Source organism: Micromesistius poutassou (assembly GCF_964030765.1).
Source record: "Micromesistius poutassou genome assembly, chromosome: 10".
NCBI classification, from domain to species: Eukaryota; Metazoa; Chordata; class Actinopteri; order Gadiformes; family Gadidae; genus Micromesistius; species Micromesistius poutassou.
Window position 1 is genome coordinate 1,302,123 of NC_140280.1, and position 14,235 is coordinate 1,316,357.

Here is a 14,235-nt window from a genome sequence, read left to right on the forward strand (position 1 = left end):
TAGCTTGTGATGTTCACATGTTGATGTTCACATGACATCTTCACCAGTGTAGGCACTGGCTGCATTTTAAATCGCCTGCATTTGAGCACATGCATGCACGACACTTGAGAAGATTCGCCGGAACTTGTCAGAAACACGTCAAGTTCCCACCACGTCAAGTCGACACAGGTGAAATTGTCGTACTTAGCTCATAGTTTGGGAGAGGGCACACCTCTTTGAAAGTTTGGAATTATGTAATTTCTCACCAACTAGGGCAACGTTTTGATACATTGAGGGGAGTGTCTTATGTCCGCATTTATTTGAGACCATAAAAGCAGACGGAGGGAATTACCCTGGAGCTCCCGCGAGTTCTTAAAACCATGTGACATTTCGCATAGGAAAGTTATCGCCAGCATTTCTGGCGCTTTTATCCCAGAATGCATTGTTATGCGAGGGAACGCAACGCATGCTTGATCTGAAACACGCCTATTGTCACCACGCCTACACTGGTGATGATGTTGAATGTTGACATCACCTGTTGGTAGAAGAAAGAAGACCTGATGTATAGGAAAACTTAAACGGCAACCCGACCATCCCTGGGTTTCTGAGAATATTCACCACTATACTATCCAATCTGTACTCAGAACCATTGTATTGTATGTATTTGGAAAAGAAAATGTCATTAGTACTATTGAACCATGTCTGTCTTTTATGAGCTTAACATAGGGTGATTATTGGATTGTCTGGGGACCATATGGTTGTCGTTTTATTAGTCCTTCGTAACATTGTCCTTAATGACCATACTGTTTTCAGCTGCGATGCAGAGCGAAGGATATTTGAGAGATAATGTTAATGGTAGCGTGGTGTATCAAGCTTCACAGGAGATGATTGTGTTCTGCACTTTAACTGTTGGGCTTTGCTGCTCTTTTATCTACATAAACTGTGTTCTGTTGTACATCTTGAGGAGCAAGCCAGTTTTTTGTGAGACGTCCCGTTACATTCTGTTGTTTAACCTTCTCTTCGCAGATACTGCCTATCTTGTGACAAGTTTGTTATTTTACATACTGGCTGTTTGCAGGTTGAGGCTCAAACTGTATATTTGTGGTTTGCTTACAAGCCTCAGTGTTTTAGAAGACATCATCTCTCCTATTACTCTGATAGTGATGTCCCTTGAGAGATATGTGGCTGTGTGCTTTCCTATGAGACATGCAGGCCTTGCCACCGTCAGAAACACAGGAGCAGCCATCGCTGTTGTTTGGACCGTCTCTGGTGGCAATGTTCTGATGCGAGGGTTAATACTTGTTGTTTGGAAAAATAATTTTGATCCAAAAGCAGAAATGAAAGACTTCTGCTCGAAAGAGGCAATGTTCCTGGCACCAATGTCCAGTGTAGTTGATAAAGCATTTTGCGCTTTTGTGTTTGCATTCGGGGGATTTGTAACTATTCTTTCTTATGTTGGTGTGACGTTGGTGGCCAGGTCAGCCTCGACAGACAAAGCATCTGCCGGCAAGGCTGGAAAGACTGTTATACTTCATATGATTCAGTTGGTGGTGATTCTCATCGCTACCATCAACTCTAGTATCCTCGTTAGCTTGGCAAGAATAGTGGACAGAACCACTCTGATTCGTCTCTACAACAGTTTTTTTGTGTGTTTGAATCTATTTCCCAGGTGTCTCAGTGCTCTTATCTATGGGCTCAGAGACAAATCCATCAGACCTCTCCTCTTGAAAGGGCTCTGTGGTAATCTCAAATGCATGGCCCCCACATAACTGTGGAAGAAAACTTTAAAAAATGTTTAGATATCTGAAAAGATGTATATTTTTTGAAAGTCATAATTTTAAATCAGAATTTAATTTATATCATTCATATAATTGTACGAATATTTTGAATTAGCTGTACTTGTTTTGGATTCAGGTCAGTTCACAGGGGAGCCTTTGCCCTCAAAGTGGCCCTTTGACTCTTGGTAAACATAAATTAAGGAAATAATCAAAGACATTCGCTAAAGGGACATATGTTAAAAAGTCTGTATCATGCATTCAAACACCAAGGGATATCCCAAAGCATAGCAGAATGGCATTGGTTTCACTGTGATTTTGAAAGGTTTTGCCCACAGAATGTCAAGATTCATATCAGAACTATTTTTGGTTTTTAGTTAGTTCGTTTTTAGTTTTAGTTTACCCCTTACTTTACATTAACTTTCACTTGCACCAAGTCACCCTGATTACAATTGTACAAAGTGAATGCCTGTTTACAAATCCCAAATCTGTGGTGTTCCGTAAGTTTCATATTCAACCCACACTGAGTGAGTCAATATAACTCCCTCAAGATCACTTCGTCTTGTTTTTGCTTACTAAGTACATTTGGTATGAATGATAATGTGTCATTCCATTTGATAATCTCATTTAACTTAAATTGGAGTGGATTTAAAGTGTAATTTTAAAAATGTGATTAATCGTGAGTTAACTCACCAATACTATGCAATTAATCCCGATTACAATTTTGAATCGTTTGACAGCCCTAATAATAATACTAAATATGCATCTATTATAATATATATTTATAAAATAAATGGTTTATGACCGTTACTATAGCTACAGTTAAGTTGGTGTTTTAATGTTATTATTTTATTATTATTAATTATTTTGTGTATCTCTTTTCAACGTGATTATAGGTTTTGCGGAATGGCTATTTTTTCATGTACGTTGTTTTACTTTGTATACATGTTCTGTTATGTTCTGTTGTAATATATATTTGTAATCATCTTCAATAAATGTTGTTAATACCAGAGCAGCGATACTTATTTATTTAATCTGCAGTAGGTAGTTGCTGCATTCTTGTCGACGATTGTCATAATTTTACAAACATAAACCATCACATTCTGTATGCTTACATATTATTAGTATTTATTATTATATTATGTGACAACAGGTTATTCGTAAGCTGGGGGTTGAATCCATGGATGTACAATAAGAATTTGATGGGCTGTAAAAAATGGGCACCCGTTAATATTTAAGAAGCTTGATCACCCAGACAGAATTGCGCAGTAGTCAGTTGTGCAGTGAGCAGAGAAGCTTGTGACCAGCAGTATCTAAATGCAATTTTGGGGGTGAATATTATAAAAACAGAAGCAAGAGACTGTTTACAAGAAGGGCCAGAGCTGACTGGTCAGCGGGCAGCGGGCAGCCCCGGGGTTGGCCAGCGGCCACTGGGGCTCCGACGGACCGCGGCAGCGGGGCTGGACGGGTAGCCAGCGTTCAGCGGGCAGAAGGGCTCCAACGGACAATCCTGGGCAACAATCCTTTTCTCCTCCATGTCGCGGTTCCCAATTCCTTCTCAACCAACCCGACGCAGACAACCCCGGGCAACAATCCCCTTCTCCTCCATTTCGCGGTTCAGTCTGTACTTAATATTCACGTGGAAGTGGAAGAACCAGAGGCGTCTGAGAACCCGACGCAGTCGTTTGAGATTCATAATATCATCCGGAGGCGCAAACAGCTTTTGACCATGATAATATATATTATATTATATAGATATCTAAATATAATATGATATTATTTAGATATAGAGCTCCAGGACTCCCACCGGAGCATCCGGAGTGTTCAGTGTTCCACTGTAAACACTAGCGCATGGTACCGTGGCCACAAGCTGCTCAGGGCCACACTCCCACCCTCTACCTTGACCCGCCTCTAAAAACGGCACGTTTGTGGAGAGCTCATCGTGGGACTGGCTCGTAGTGGCTGTAACTCTGCACCAAGGCTGAATTTCTTGAATGTCTTCAAGTACTGTATCACTAATACCTATATTAAAGCATCCATAAAATAGCATGCCATGGGATCTTTAATGTTTATTGTATCTTCAAGTCATAATGTGTAAGAATCAAGAACTTAAGGAATAAAAAAACCTGTAAAAACAGTGTTCTCTCCACTCAAACTGGCAGCTGTGTGACACAAACTAGCGTAGCTGGCTGGGTGGGTGAGCGGAAGTTATTTTTTAGGATTGTTGATAGTACGTTTACTTTGAACAAAGGCCTCATTCACACTGAAAGTCAATGTGGCCCAAATCCGATGTGTGAACAACACCAATCTAATTTGATCTTTTCAAGGTGAGCAATTAGGTTTGCAGTGTGATGAAGTGCAAGAGAGAGGTACTGGCTGGCCAGTTTATCAGTTATAGGATGTGATTTTATTGATAACATAATTTAAATAACTATTGATAAGCATTGACTACAGATATGTCCCGCACGGTTACTTTAAGCTAAGAGCTAGTTTAAATGTTTTGCAACTTTAATATGTTAAAACTGAACTTATACTACTATGAACAAAGTTCAAGTTGTTGAGTAATTCTCTAGTTACTTCTGTTGGTTGATAACTGGTGCATTTCCCCGTCCACCAGAACCATACATAATTGACAACATCATCATCAACATGTAGGCCTAATTATTTAGTCAAAACATGAGTGAATTCCTTGGTAACCATTTTAATATTTAATGTGTCCAAATGAGCTGGCAGGGGACTGGTTTGAAGAACACACCATTAGCTTTGAGCTGAGAGGACAGAGAAGCTCATCAGTTCTGATGGATCCCTAATGGATCGTATCTCCCTTGGATGTTAGCAATCCCACAAGCATCAGCAACACTTTAGTTTTAAACTACTACTACTACAACGTCAACAATACCACTGTCGCAATCTGTGTCCCTTTGTTTTATTACTTTTTCTTTAAAGAACACCATCTCACATATATGCATTTGTGAGTGATAAAAAATCGATCACAATTACAATGAAACACTTGTAGCCTATGTTCAGAAGTTTAATATATGATGTATTTGAGTGGAACAGTCCTCCATACCATATTTAAAGTACACAAGTCGAGTTACTGGCTCTTTATTGCCTTTTTGTTTTAAACCTCTTAGTATGTCTTCTATGATCTTCAAAAGTTTGTCAGTGTTACTCGACGGTTACTTATGTACAGACAGAGCACATGCAGCTGCTCTGTGACCACCTTTACCCAGAGAAAAAAGGCTGTCACATGCGTCACATGGGAACTTCTTGTGTGTCTGTCCATCGAAACCCAAGAAATTTGCAGGTTCTCCAGTAAAACAAGAGGGGTCCTGACAAGTCGAGCTGCCCCCCCTCTGTCTCCGCCTATCGAGGCAAAGGCCCCTCAATGCGGCTCGCTTGTTTTGACCGCTTGGCCGTCGACCTGCTGTGTGGTCACCATCCAGAGTCCCTGTCACTGCAGATCATTGACTGCCCGTAGACCCTGTGATATTAGAGTACCCATGGTTTGGTCAGACTCAGGGTTTGGGGCCGTCACTGCCTGGAGCTCCTACTGCCATGTGACTCTCGTGACTGCTGGTGCACCCGCCGCTTCTGAACCCCCTGACCTGTCGAGGTTTACCATGACTTTGACACACCCTCTGCAGGAATCTTTCTGGCGGCCCACAATGAATGTGGACACTCACTAGTGCCTTGCTGCCTGTTCGAACCTGCGCACAGAACAAGACATCCACCAGGTCCTGTTCCAACCTTCTCCACCCCTTGCCAATCCCCGGTCGGCCTTGGTCTCACATCTCTCTGAAGTTGTCCAACCGTCCGAGGCCCCAAGTTCATCTCTCAGCTGTGACAGTGGTTCTGTACAGCCTTGGGAGCCACCTTCAGTCGTTCAACCGATTGCCATCCACGATCAAACGGACAGTCAGAGAGCAAACCAGGACTCCGAGGCTGCACTCTGTTGCTCTTCTACCTCCAGGCCCTCTACCGGCTACTCCCAACTTTCATGGGTAGAATATACTCACAACTCCTTCATCACGCCTCAACCTAAATATTTCCCTTTTACTTGTTCCCTGGGTTACCAATTCTAGCTAACTGAGTGTGAAGTAGGGCTGCTGCTCGATTATGGAAAAAAATCATAATCACGATTATTTTGGTCAATATTGAAATCTCGATTATTCAAACAATTATTTTTGAGTTTGAAAACATGATGCATTTATTCATAATTTCTCTCCAAAAAAAACACTTTGTAAATGAGAACTTTGAAATTTCCCCTTAAAAATATACACAGAATGGTCAAATAGAAAATAAAGTCCAGATATGAATCCAGCTGTTCTGCAATTTCTATTAAAAATAATAAAATAATAAAATAATAATAATAATAATTATATATATATATTCAAAATTCGATTAATCGCCCAGCCCTATTCGATTAATCGCCCAGCCCTAGTGTGAAGGTCTAAACGTTTCTGTTAAAATCTTCAAAAATGATAGCTTCATGTTATAGACTATTGTGAAATTTTCAAGTGTAAGAAGAAAAACAACTGTTATAAATATGCAACCACCGACCTTTGAATGTTATATTTTTAGGGTGAATTGATGAACCTTAATTGTTTTGCTTTTTCGGTGATTGGCGAAGAGAATTTGTGTAAAATAGTACTACATTTGCAAAGAATAACATTGACATCTGTCATGTATTAAAAAAAAAAGTTAAAAACATACTTATTATAATTATATTATAGATTTTTAAATAAATAACTTCCACTCTCCTGCTATTTTGTGTTTCGAAGATCCCTTCTGTTTATACTGAGATCCCGCACAGCAACACATTAAAAAATTTATTTATTGCCGTCATGATAATTAAAAAAAGCATGACAAAAATAAGTGTCCTAACCTATAATATTTCTATGCTTAAGATTTTTTAGCTTATGATGTTCACATGTTGATGTTCACATGACATCTTCACCAGTGTAGGCACTGGCTGCATTTTAAATCGCCTGCATTTGAGCACATACATGCACGACACTTGAGAAGATTCGCCGGAACTTGTCAGAAACACGTCAAGTTCCCACCTCGTCAAGTCGACACAGGTGAAATTGTCGTACTTAGCTCATAGTTTGGGAGAGGGCACACCTCTTTGAAAGTTTGGAATTATGTAATTTCTCACCAACTAGGGCAACGTTTTGATACATTGAGGGGAGTGTCTTATGTCCGCATTTATTTGAGACCATAAAAGCAGACGGAGGGAATTACCCTGGAGCTCCCGCGAGTTCTTAAAACCATGTGACATTTCGCATAGGAAAGTTATCGCCAGCATTTCTGGCGCTTTTATCCCAGAATGCATTGTTATGCGAGGGAACGCAACGCATGCTTGATCTGAAACACGCCTATTGTCACCACGCCTACACTGGTGGTGATGTTGAATGTTGACATCACCTGTTGGTAGAAGAAAGAAGACCTGATGTATAGGAAAACTTAAACGGCAACCCGACCATCCCTGGGTTTCTGAGAATATTCACCACTATACTATCCAATCTGTACTCAGAACCATTGTATTGTATGTATTTGGAAAAGAAAATGTCATTAGTACTATTGAACCATGTCTGTCTTTTATGAGCTTAACATAGGGTGATTATTGGATTGTCTGGGGACCATATGGTTGTCGTTTTATTAGTCCTTCGTAACATTGTCCTTAATGACCTTACTGTTTTCAGCTGCGATGCAGAGCGAAGGATATTTGAGAGTTAATGTTAGTGGTAGCGTGGTGTATCAAGCTTCACAGGAGATGATTGTGTTCTGCACTTTATCTGTGGTGCTTTGCTGCTCTTTTATCTACGTGAACTGTGTTCTGTTGTACACCTTGAGGAGCAAGCCAGTTTTTTGCGAGACGTCCCGTTACATTCTGTTGTTTAACCTTCTCTTCGCAGATACTGCCTATCTTGTGACAAGTTTGTTATTTTACATACTGGCTGTTTGCAGGTTGAGGCTCAAACTGTATGTTTGTGGTTTGCTTACAAGCCTCAGTGTTTTAGAAGACATCATCTCTCCTATTACTCTGATAGTGATGTCCCTTGAGAGATATGTGGCTGTGTGCTTTCCTATGAGACATGCAGGCCTTGCCACCGTCAGAAACACAGGAGCAGCCATCGCTGTTGTTTGGACCATCTCTGGTGGCAATGTTCTGATGCGAGGGTTAATACTTGTTGGTTGGAAAAATAATTTTGATCCAAAAGCAGAAATGAAAGACTTCTGCTCGAAAGAGGCAATGTTCCTGGCACCGATGTCCAGTGTAGTTGATAAAGCATTTTGCGCTTTTGTGTTTGCATTCGGGGGATTTGTAACTATTCTTTCTTATGTTGGTGTGACGTTGGTGGCCAGGTCAGCATCGACAGACAAAGCATCTGCCGGCAAGGCTGGAAAGACTGTTATACTTCATATGATTCAGTTGGTGGTGATTCTCATCGCTACCATCTACTCTAGTATCCTCGTTAGCTTGGCAAGAATTGTGGACAGAACCACTCTGATTCGTCTCTACAACAGTTTTTTTGTGTGTTTGAATCTATTTCCCAGGTGTCTCAGTGCTCTTATCTATGGGCTCAGAGACCAATCCATCAGACCTCTCCTCTTGAAAGGCCTCTGTGGTAATCTTGAACGCATGGCCCCCCACATGGCCCCCCACATAACTGTCTAAACAAGGATGTAATCACCATGAAATCTACAAAAAATAAAACCTTGTCTACATACATGAAAAGATTTATCTTTATTTGAAAAGGGTTTATTTTGCTCTAGAGATAAATTATTTTTAACTAGCGGCACTTGTTTTGGATTCAGGTCCGATCACAGGGAACCCCTTTGCCCTCACCAGCTAAAGTGCCCCCCTGACTCTTGGTAAACATGAATTAATAAACTAATGACATTCGCTAAAGTCATATATGGTATAAATTAATAAGTTTTGCAAACACCTAGTGATATCCCAAAGCACTGCAGAATGTCAATGGTTTAAAAGTTATTTTGTGAAAAAAAAGAAAAAGGAAAAACAAGATTGATTGGAAATAAAGATGTGATCTGAAAGTGCTAAATGTTTTAACTGGAATATAAATGGTTCATGCTTGTTAAACTATAGCTACAGTATAGTTGGTGGTTTCATTTTATCTGTTATATCACTCATTTTGTAATGTTTTAAGCTCGTCTTCAATGTAAAAAGATATACACAATCTGTAACCCCCACGGACAGTAACAATTGCTCAAAAACTCAAAACATACAGAAAAACATATTATTTAATGTTCATAATGCTCAAATTTGAGCTGAAACAGATGGTTTACTATCACTTTAACACAAAATAGAATGGCCATATTCTAGTTCAGAAACAACAAATGTCACATACAAAGATATAGTATCTCCATATATTTAAAACATAAATGAAACCCCTGTTTCAGCTCGAATTCGAACACTATAGAATAAAAATAATAGTTTTGGGTTGAGAGTTCTAGGAATGATGGGGGGTGTGTTATACAATGAGCCTGTATAGGGAATGTGCCGTACACCATGGTGTTATAGTGTCCAAGAAGCTTAACCCTCTTGGAAGAGAACGTCAAAATCGAAAGCATCCCAGAACAAGTCCCGCACATCCGCACCCCAGTGGCATTATACTATAAGTGTCCAGGAAAAATAACCCTCTCTTTCAGATACAAACATAAAAATCAACCGCTGCTCATACAGAGCTCACCACACCACTGGTGTCTCTTGGTCATGACGTTGAAGAGGAAACTACTAAAAGACTCTTTGACGTCAACAAAGAAAGCAACCTGTATTCTGCATTTCTGGCACAAATCAATGCCAAAGACATCAGTAATGCTGGATTAATGTTAATTTTGAACTTTTCAAGCACAAGTACAAAACAATCTGTTGACCTGTACAACAAGACTTTTTAATGTTTTATTCTGAGGGTGAATTGTTCCTTTAACTGTTCTTTTTTTCTGTGTCTATCATAAAGAATCGGAAATTACTACAAAAACTGGAATCATCCATCTCTAGTTCCCTTGTCCTCACTTCGATGCAGGAATTGTACAAAATGATTATCTCCTTTCAATATGTAAAATAATACTATATTTACAAACAATAATAGTGTCATATCCGTCATGTATTTAAAAACATTATATTATGAACATAGCCTTAGTATAATTATATTATAGATTCTCTCCATTTTGTATAACCAGAAATCCCATCTATTTATACTGAGATCCCTCACATCAACACATTTGACAAGGGCTTGTAACAGGTAACAGGCCTCGACTGCCACAGGCTATTTGGTCAGCGCATTTGATTTATTGACTGCTGTCATGATTATAATGATAAGTGCAACAAGCATGACAAGAAATGCTTCTAAAATAAATGTCCTACCTTTGCTTTAATATGTGTGTTTTTTCAAACATGCGAGTAGCTCGTGAAGGAGATCTCACATGTTCACATGACATCATCCCCAGTGTAGGCATTGTCACCATGCCTACACTGGTGATGATGTCAAATGATGACATCACCTGCTGGTCAATAGGAAAGAGACCTGATATATTGGAAGACTCGGCCACCAAACGGTCAGACCATCCGTGGGTTTCCGAGAATATTCACCACTATACTATCCACTCTGTACTCAGAACCATTGTATGTATGTATGCGGAAGGGATTTTTTTTCTTCCTTTTACGTACCTAACATAGAGTGGCTATAGGATTGTTTGGGGACCGCTTGGTTGTCGTTTTATTGGTCCTTTGTAACATTGTCCTTATAGCCTTCCGGTTTTTAGCTGTGATGCAGAGTGAAGGACATTTGAGGGTCAATGTTAGTGGTAGCGTGGAGTATCAAACTACACAGCAGATGATTGTGTTCTGCACTTTATCTGTGGGGATATGCTGTACTTTTCTCTACATAAACTGTGTTCTTTTGTACATCATGAGGAGCAAGCCAGTATTTTGTGAGACGTCCCGTCACATTCTGTTGTTTAACCTTCTCTTCGCAGATTCTGCCTTTCTTTTGACAGGTTTGTTGCTCTACTTGCTTGCTGCTTTCAGGTTGAGGCTGAAATGGTATGTTTGTGGTTTGCTTACAAGCCTCAGTGTTTTAGAAGACATAATCTCTCCTATTACTCTGATATTGATGTCCCTTGAGAGATATGTGGCTGTGTGCTTTCCTATGAGACATGCAAGCCTTGCCACCGTCAGAAACACAGGAGCAGCCATCGCTGTTGTTTGGACCATCTCTGGTGGCAATGTTCTGATGCGAGGGTTAATACTTGTTGGTTGGAAAAATAATTTTGATCCAAAAGCAGAAATGAAAGATTTCTGCTCAAAAGAGGCAATGTTCCTGGCACCGATGTCCAGTGTAGTTGATAAAGCATTTTGCGCTTTTGTGTTTGCATTCGGGGGATTTGTAACTATTCTTTCTTATGTTGGTGTGACGTTGGTGGCCAGGTCAGCCTCGACAGACAAAGCATCTGCTGGCAAGGCTGGAAAAACTGTTATACTTCATATGATTCAGTTGGTGGCGATTCTCATTGCTACCATCTACTCTAGCATCCTCGTTAACTTTGCAAGAATAGTGGACAGAACCACTTTGGTTCGTCTCTACAACAGTTTTTTTGTGTGTTTGAATCTATTTCCCAGGTGTCTCAGTGCTCTTATCTATGGGCTCAGAGACAAATCCATCAGACCTCTCCTCTTGAAAGGGCTCTGTGGTAATTTCAAATGATTGGCCCCCACATAACTGTTGATGTCAAAACAAGGATGTAATCACCATGAAATCTACAAAAACTAAAAACCTTGTCTACATACATGAAACGATTTATCTGTATTTGAAAAATGTTTATCTTGCTCTACAGATAAATTATTTTTAATTAGCAGCACTTGATTTGGATTCAGGTCCGATCACAGGGAACCCCTTTGCCCTCACCAGCTAAAGTGCCCCTCTGACTCTTGGTAAACATAAATTCAGAAAAAAACTAATGCCATTCGCTGAACTTATATATGGTAAAAATTAAAAAGTTCTGCAAACACCTAGTGATATCCAAAGCATTAAAGAATGTCAATGGTTTAAAAGATATTTTGTGAAAAAAAAAATGAAACAAAGATTGATTGGAAATAAAAATGTGATCTGAAAGTGATAAATGTTTTAACTGGAATATGAATGGTTTATGCTTGTTAAACTATAGCTACAGTATAGTTGGTGGTTTAATATCATCTGTTAGGTTATATCACTCATTTTGTAATGTTTTAAGCTCGTCTTCAATGTCAAAAGATATACACAATCTATAACCTCCCCGGACAGTAACAATTGCTCAAAAACTCAAAACATACAAATAAACTTCAATAATGCTGGCTTAATGTTAATTTTGAACTTTTCAAGCACAAGTACAAAACAAACTGTTGATCTGTCCAACAACAGACTTTTTAATGTTTTATTCTGAGGGTGAATTGTTCCTTTAACTGTTATTTTTTTCTGTGACTGTCATTAGGAATCGGAAATTACAAAAAAAAACTGGAATCATCCATCTCTAGTTCCCTTGTCCTCACTTCGATGCAGGAATTGTACAAAATTATTATCTCCTTTTAATATGTAAAATAATACTATATTTACAAACGATAATATTGTGTCATATCCGTCATGTATTTAAAACATTATATTAAAAACAGTCTTGGTATAATTATATTATAGATTCTCTCCATTTTGTATAACCAGAAATCCCATCTATTTATACTGAGATCCCTCACATCAACACATTTGACAAGGGATTGTAACAGGTAACAAGCCTCGACTGCCACAGGCTATTTGGTCAGCGCATTTGATTTATTGACTGCTGTCATGATTATAAAGATAAGTGCAACAAGCATGACAAGAAATGCTTCTAAAATAAATGTCCTACCCTTTCTTTAATATGTCTGTTTTTTCAAACATGCGAGTAGCTCATGAAGGACATCTCACATGTTCACATGACATCATCCCCAGTGTAGGCATTGTCACCATGCCTACACTGGTGATGATGTGAAATGATGACATCACCTGCCGGTCATTAGGAAAGAGACCTGATATATTGGAAGACTCGGCCGCCAAATGGTCAGACCATCCGTGGGTTTCAGAGAATATTCACCACTATACTATCCACTCTGTACTCAGAACCATTGTATGTATATGTATGCGGAATGGATTTTTTTTCTTCCTTTTACGTACCTAACATAGAGTGGCTATAGGATTGTTTGGGGACCACTTGGTTGTTGTCTTATTGGTCCTTTGTAACATTGTCCTCATAGCCTTCCGGTTTTTAGCTGTGATGCAGAGTGAAGGACATTTGAGGGTCAATGTTAGTGGTAGCGTGGAGTATCAAACTACACAGCAGATGATTGTGTTCTGCACTTTATCTCTGGGGATATGCTGTACTTTTCTCTACATAAACTGTGTTCTGTTGTACATCTTGAGGAGCAAGCCAGTTTTTTGTGAGACGTCCCGTCACATTCTGTTGTTTAACCTTCTCTTTGCAGATTCTGCCTTTCTTGTGACAAGTTTGTTACTCTATTTACTTGCTGCTTTCAGGTTGAGGCTGAAATGGTATGTTTGTGGTTTGCTTGTAAGCCTTGGTGTTTTAGAAGACATTGTCTCACCTCTTACTCTGGCAGTGATGTCCCTTGAGAGATATGTGGCTGTGTGCTTTCCTATGAGACATGCAGGCCTTGCCACCGTCAGAAACACAGGAGCAGCCATCGCTGTTGTTTGGACCATCTCTGGTGGCAATGTTCTGATGCGAGTGTTAATACTTATTGGTTGGAAAAATAATTTGGATTTAAATGTGGAAATGAAAGACTTCTGCTCCAAAGAGGCAATGTTCCTGGCACCGATGTCCAGTGTAGTTGATAAAGCATTTTGCGCTTTTGTGTTTGCATTCGGGGGAATGGTAGCTATTCTTTCCTATGTTGGTGTGACGTTGGTTGCCAGGTCAGCCTCGACAGACAAAGCTTCTGCCGGCAAGGCTGGAAAAACAGTTTTACTTCATATGATTCAGTTGGTCGTGATTCTCATTGCTACCATCTACTCTAGCATCCTCGTTAGCTTGGCAAGAATAGTGGACAGAACCACTTTGGTTCGTCTCTACAACAGTTTTTTTGTGTGTTTGAATCTATTATCCCGGTGTTTCAGTGCTCTTATCTATGGGCTCAGAGACCAAACCATCAGACCTGTCCTCTTGAAAGGGCTCTGTGGTAATCTTGAATGCATGGCCCCCACATAACTGTTGATGTCTAAACAAGGATGTAATCACCATGAAATCTACAAAAAAAACTAAAAACCTTGTCTACATACATGAAAAGATTTATCTTTATTTGAAAAAGGTTTATCTTGCACTAGAGATAAATTATTTTTAATTAGCGGCACTTGTTTTGGATTCAGGTCCGATCACAGGGAACCCCTTTGCCCTCACCAGCTAAAGTGCCCCCCTGACTCTTGGTAAA

At 39.6% G+C, this 14,235-nt stretch overlaps 3 protein-coding genes and 1 pseudogene across 4 annotated transcripts; all 4 read left to right on the forward strand.

Annotated features, from left to right (window-relative positions):
* The first annotated feature begins 733 nt into the window (after positions 1-733).
* LOC311354309 (odorant receptor 131-2-like) lies at positions 734-1,748 on the forward strand (annotated as a pseudogene). The gene has a single exon. The product of its transcript is annotated as an odorant receptor 131-2-like (transcript).
* A 5,785-nt stretch (positions 1,749-7,533) lies between these two features.
* On the forward strand, positions 7,534-8,377 carry LOC311353800 (odorant receptor 131-2-like; the record flags this gene model as incomplete). The annotated part of the gene is made up of 2 exons (XM_084473616.1): positions 7,534-8,227; positions 8,319-8,377. 2 exons carry the CDS (start codon positions 7,534-7,536, stop codon positions 8,375-8,377), a joined length of 753 nt encoding a protein of 250 aa, XP_084329742.1.
* Positions 8,378-10,552: 2,175 nt separating this feature from the next.
* Positions 10,553-11,488, forward strand: LOC311354856 (odorant receptor 131-2-like; the record flags this gene model as incomplete). The annotated part of the gene is made up of 1 exon (XM_084474718.1): positions 10,553-11,488. The coding sequence occupies one exon, from the start codon at positions 10,553-10,555 to the stop codon at positions 11,486-11,488; it is 936 nt and encodes a 311-aa protein (XP_084330844.1).
* A 1,270-nt stretch (positions 11,489-12,758) lies between these two features.
* On the forward strand, positions 12,759-14,015 carry LOC311353801 (odorant receptor 131-2-like; the record flags this gene model as incomplete). Its single annotated transcript, XM_084473617.1, has 2 exons — positions 12,759-12,778; positions 12,974-14,015. The coding sequence occupies 2 exons, from the start codon at positions 12,759-12,761 to the stop codon at positions 14,013-14,015; spliced, it is 1,062 nt and encodes a 353-aa protein (XP_084329743.1).
* Between the last annotated feature and the right edge of the window lie 220 nt (positions 14,016-14,235).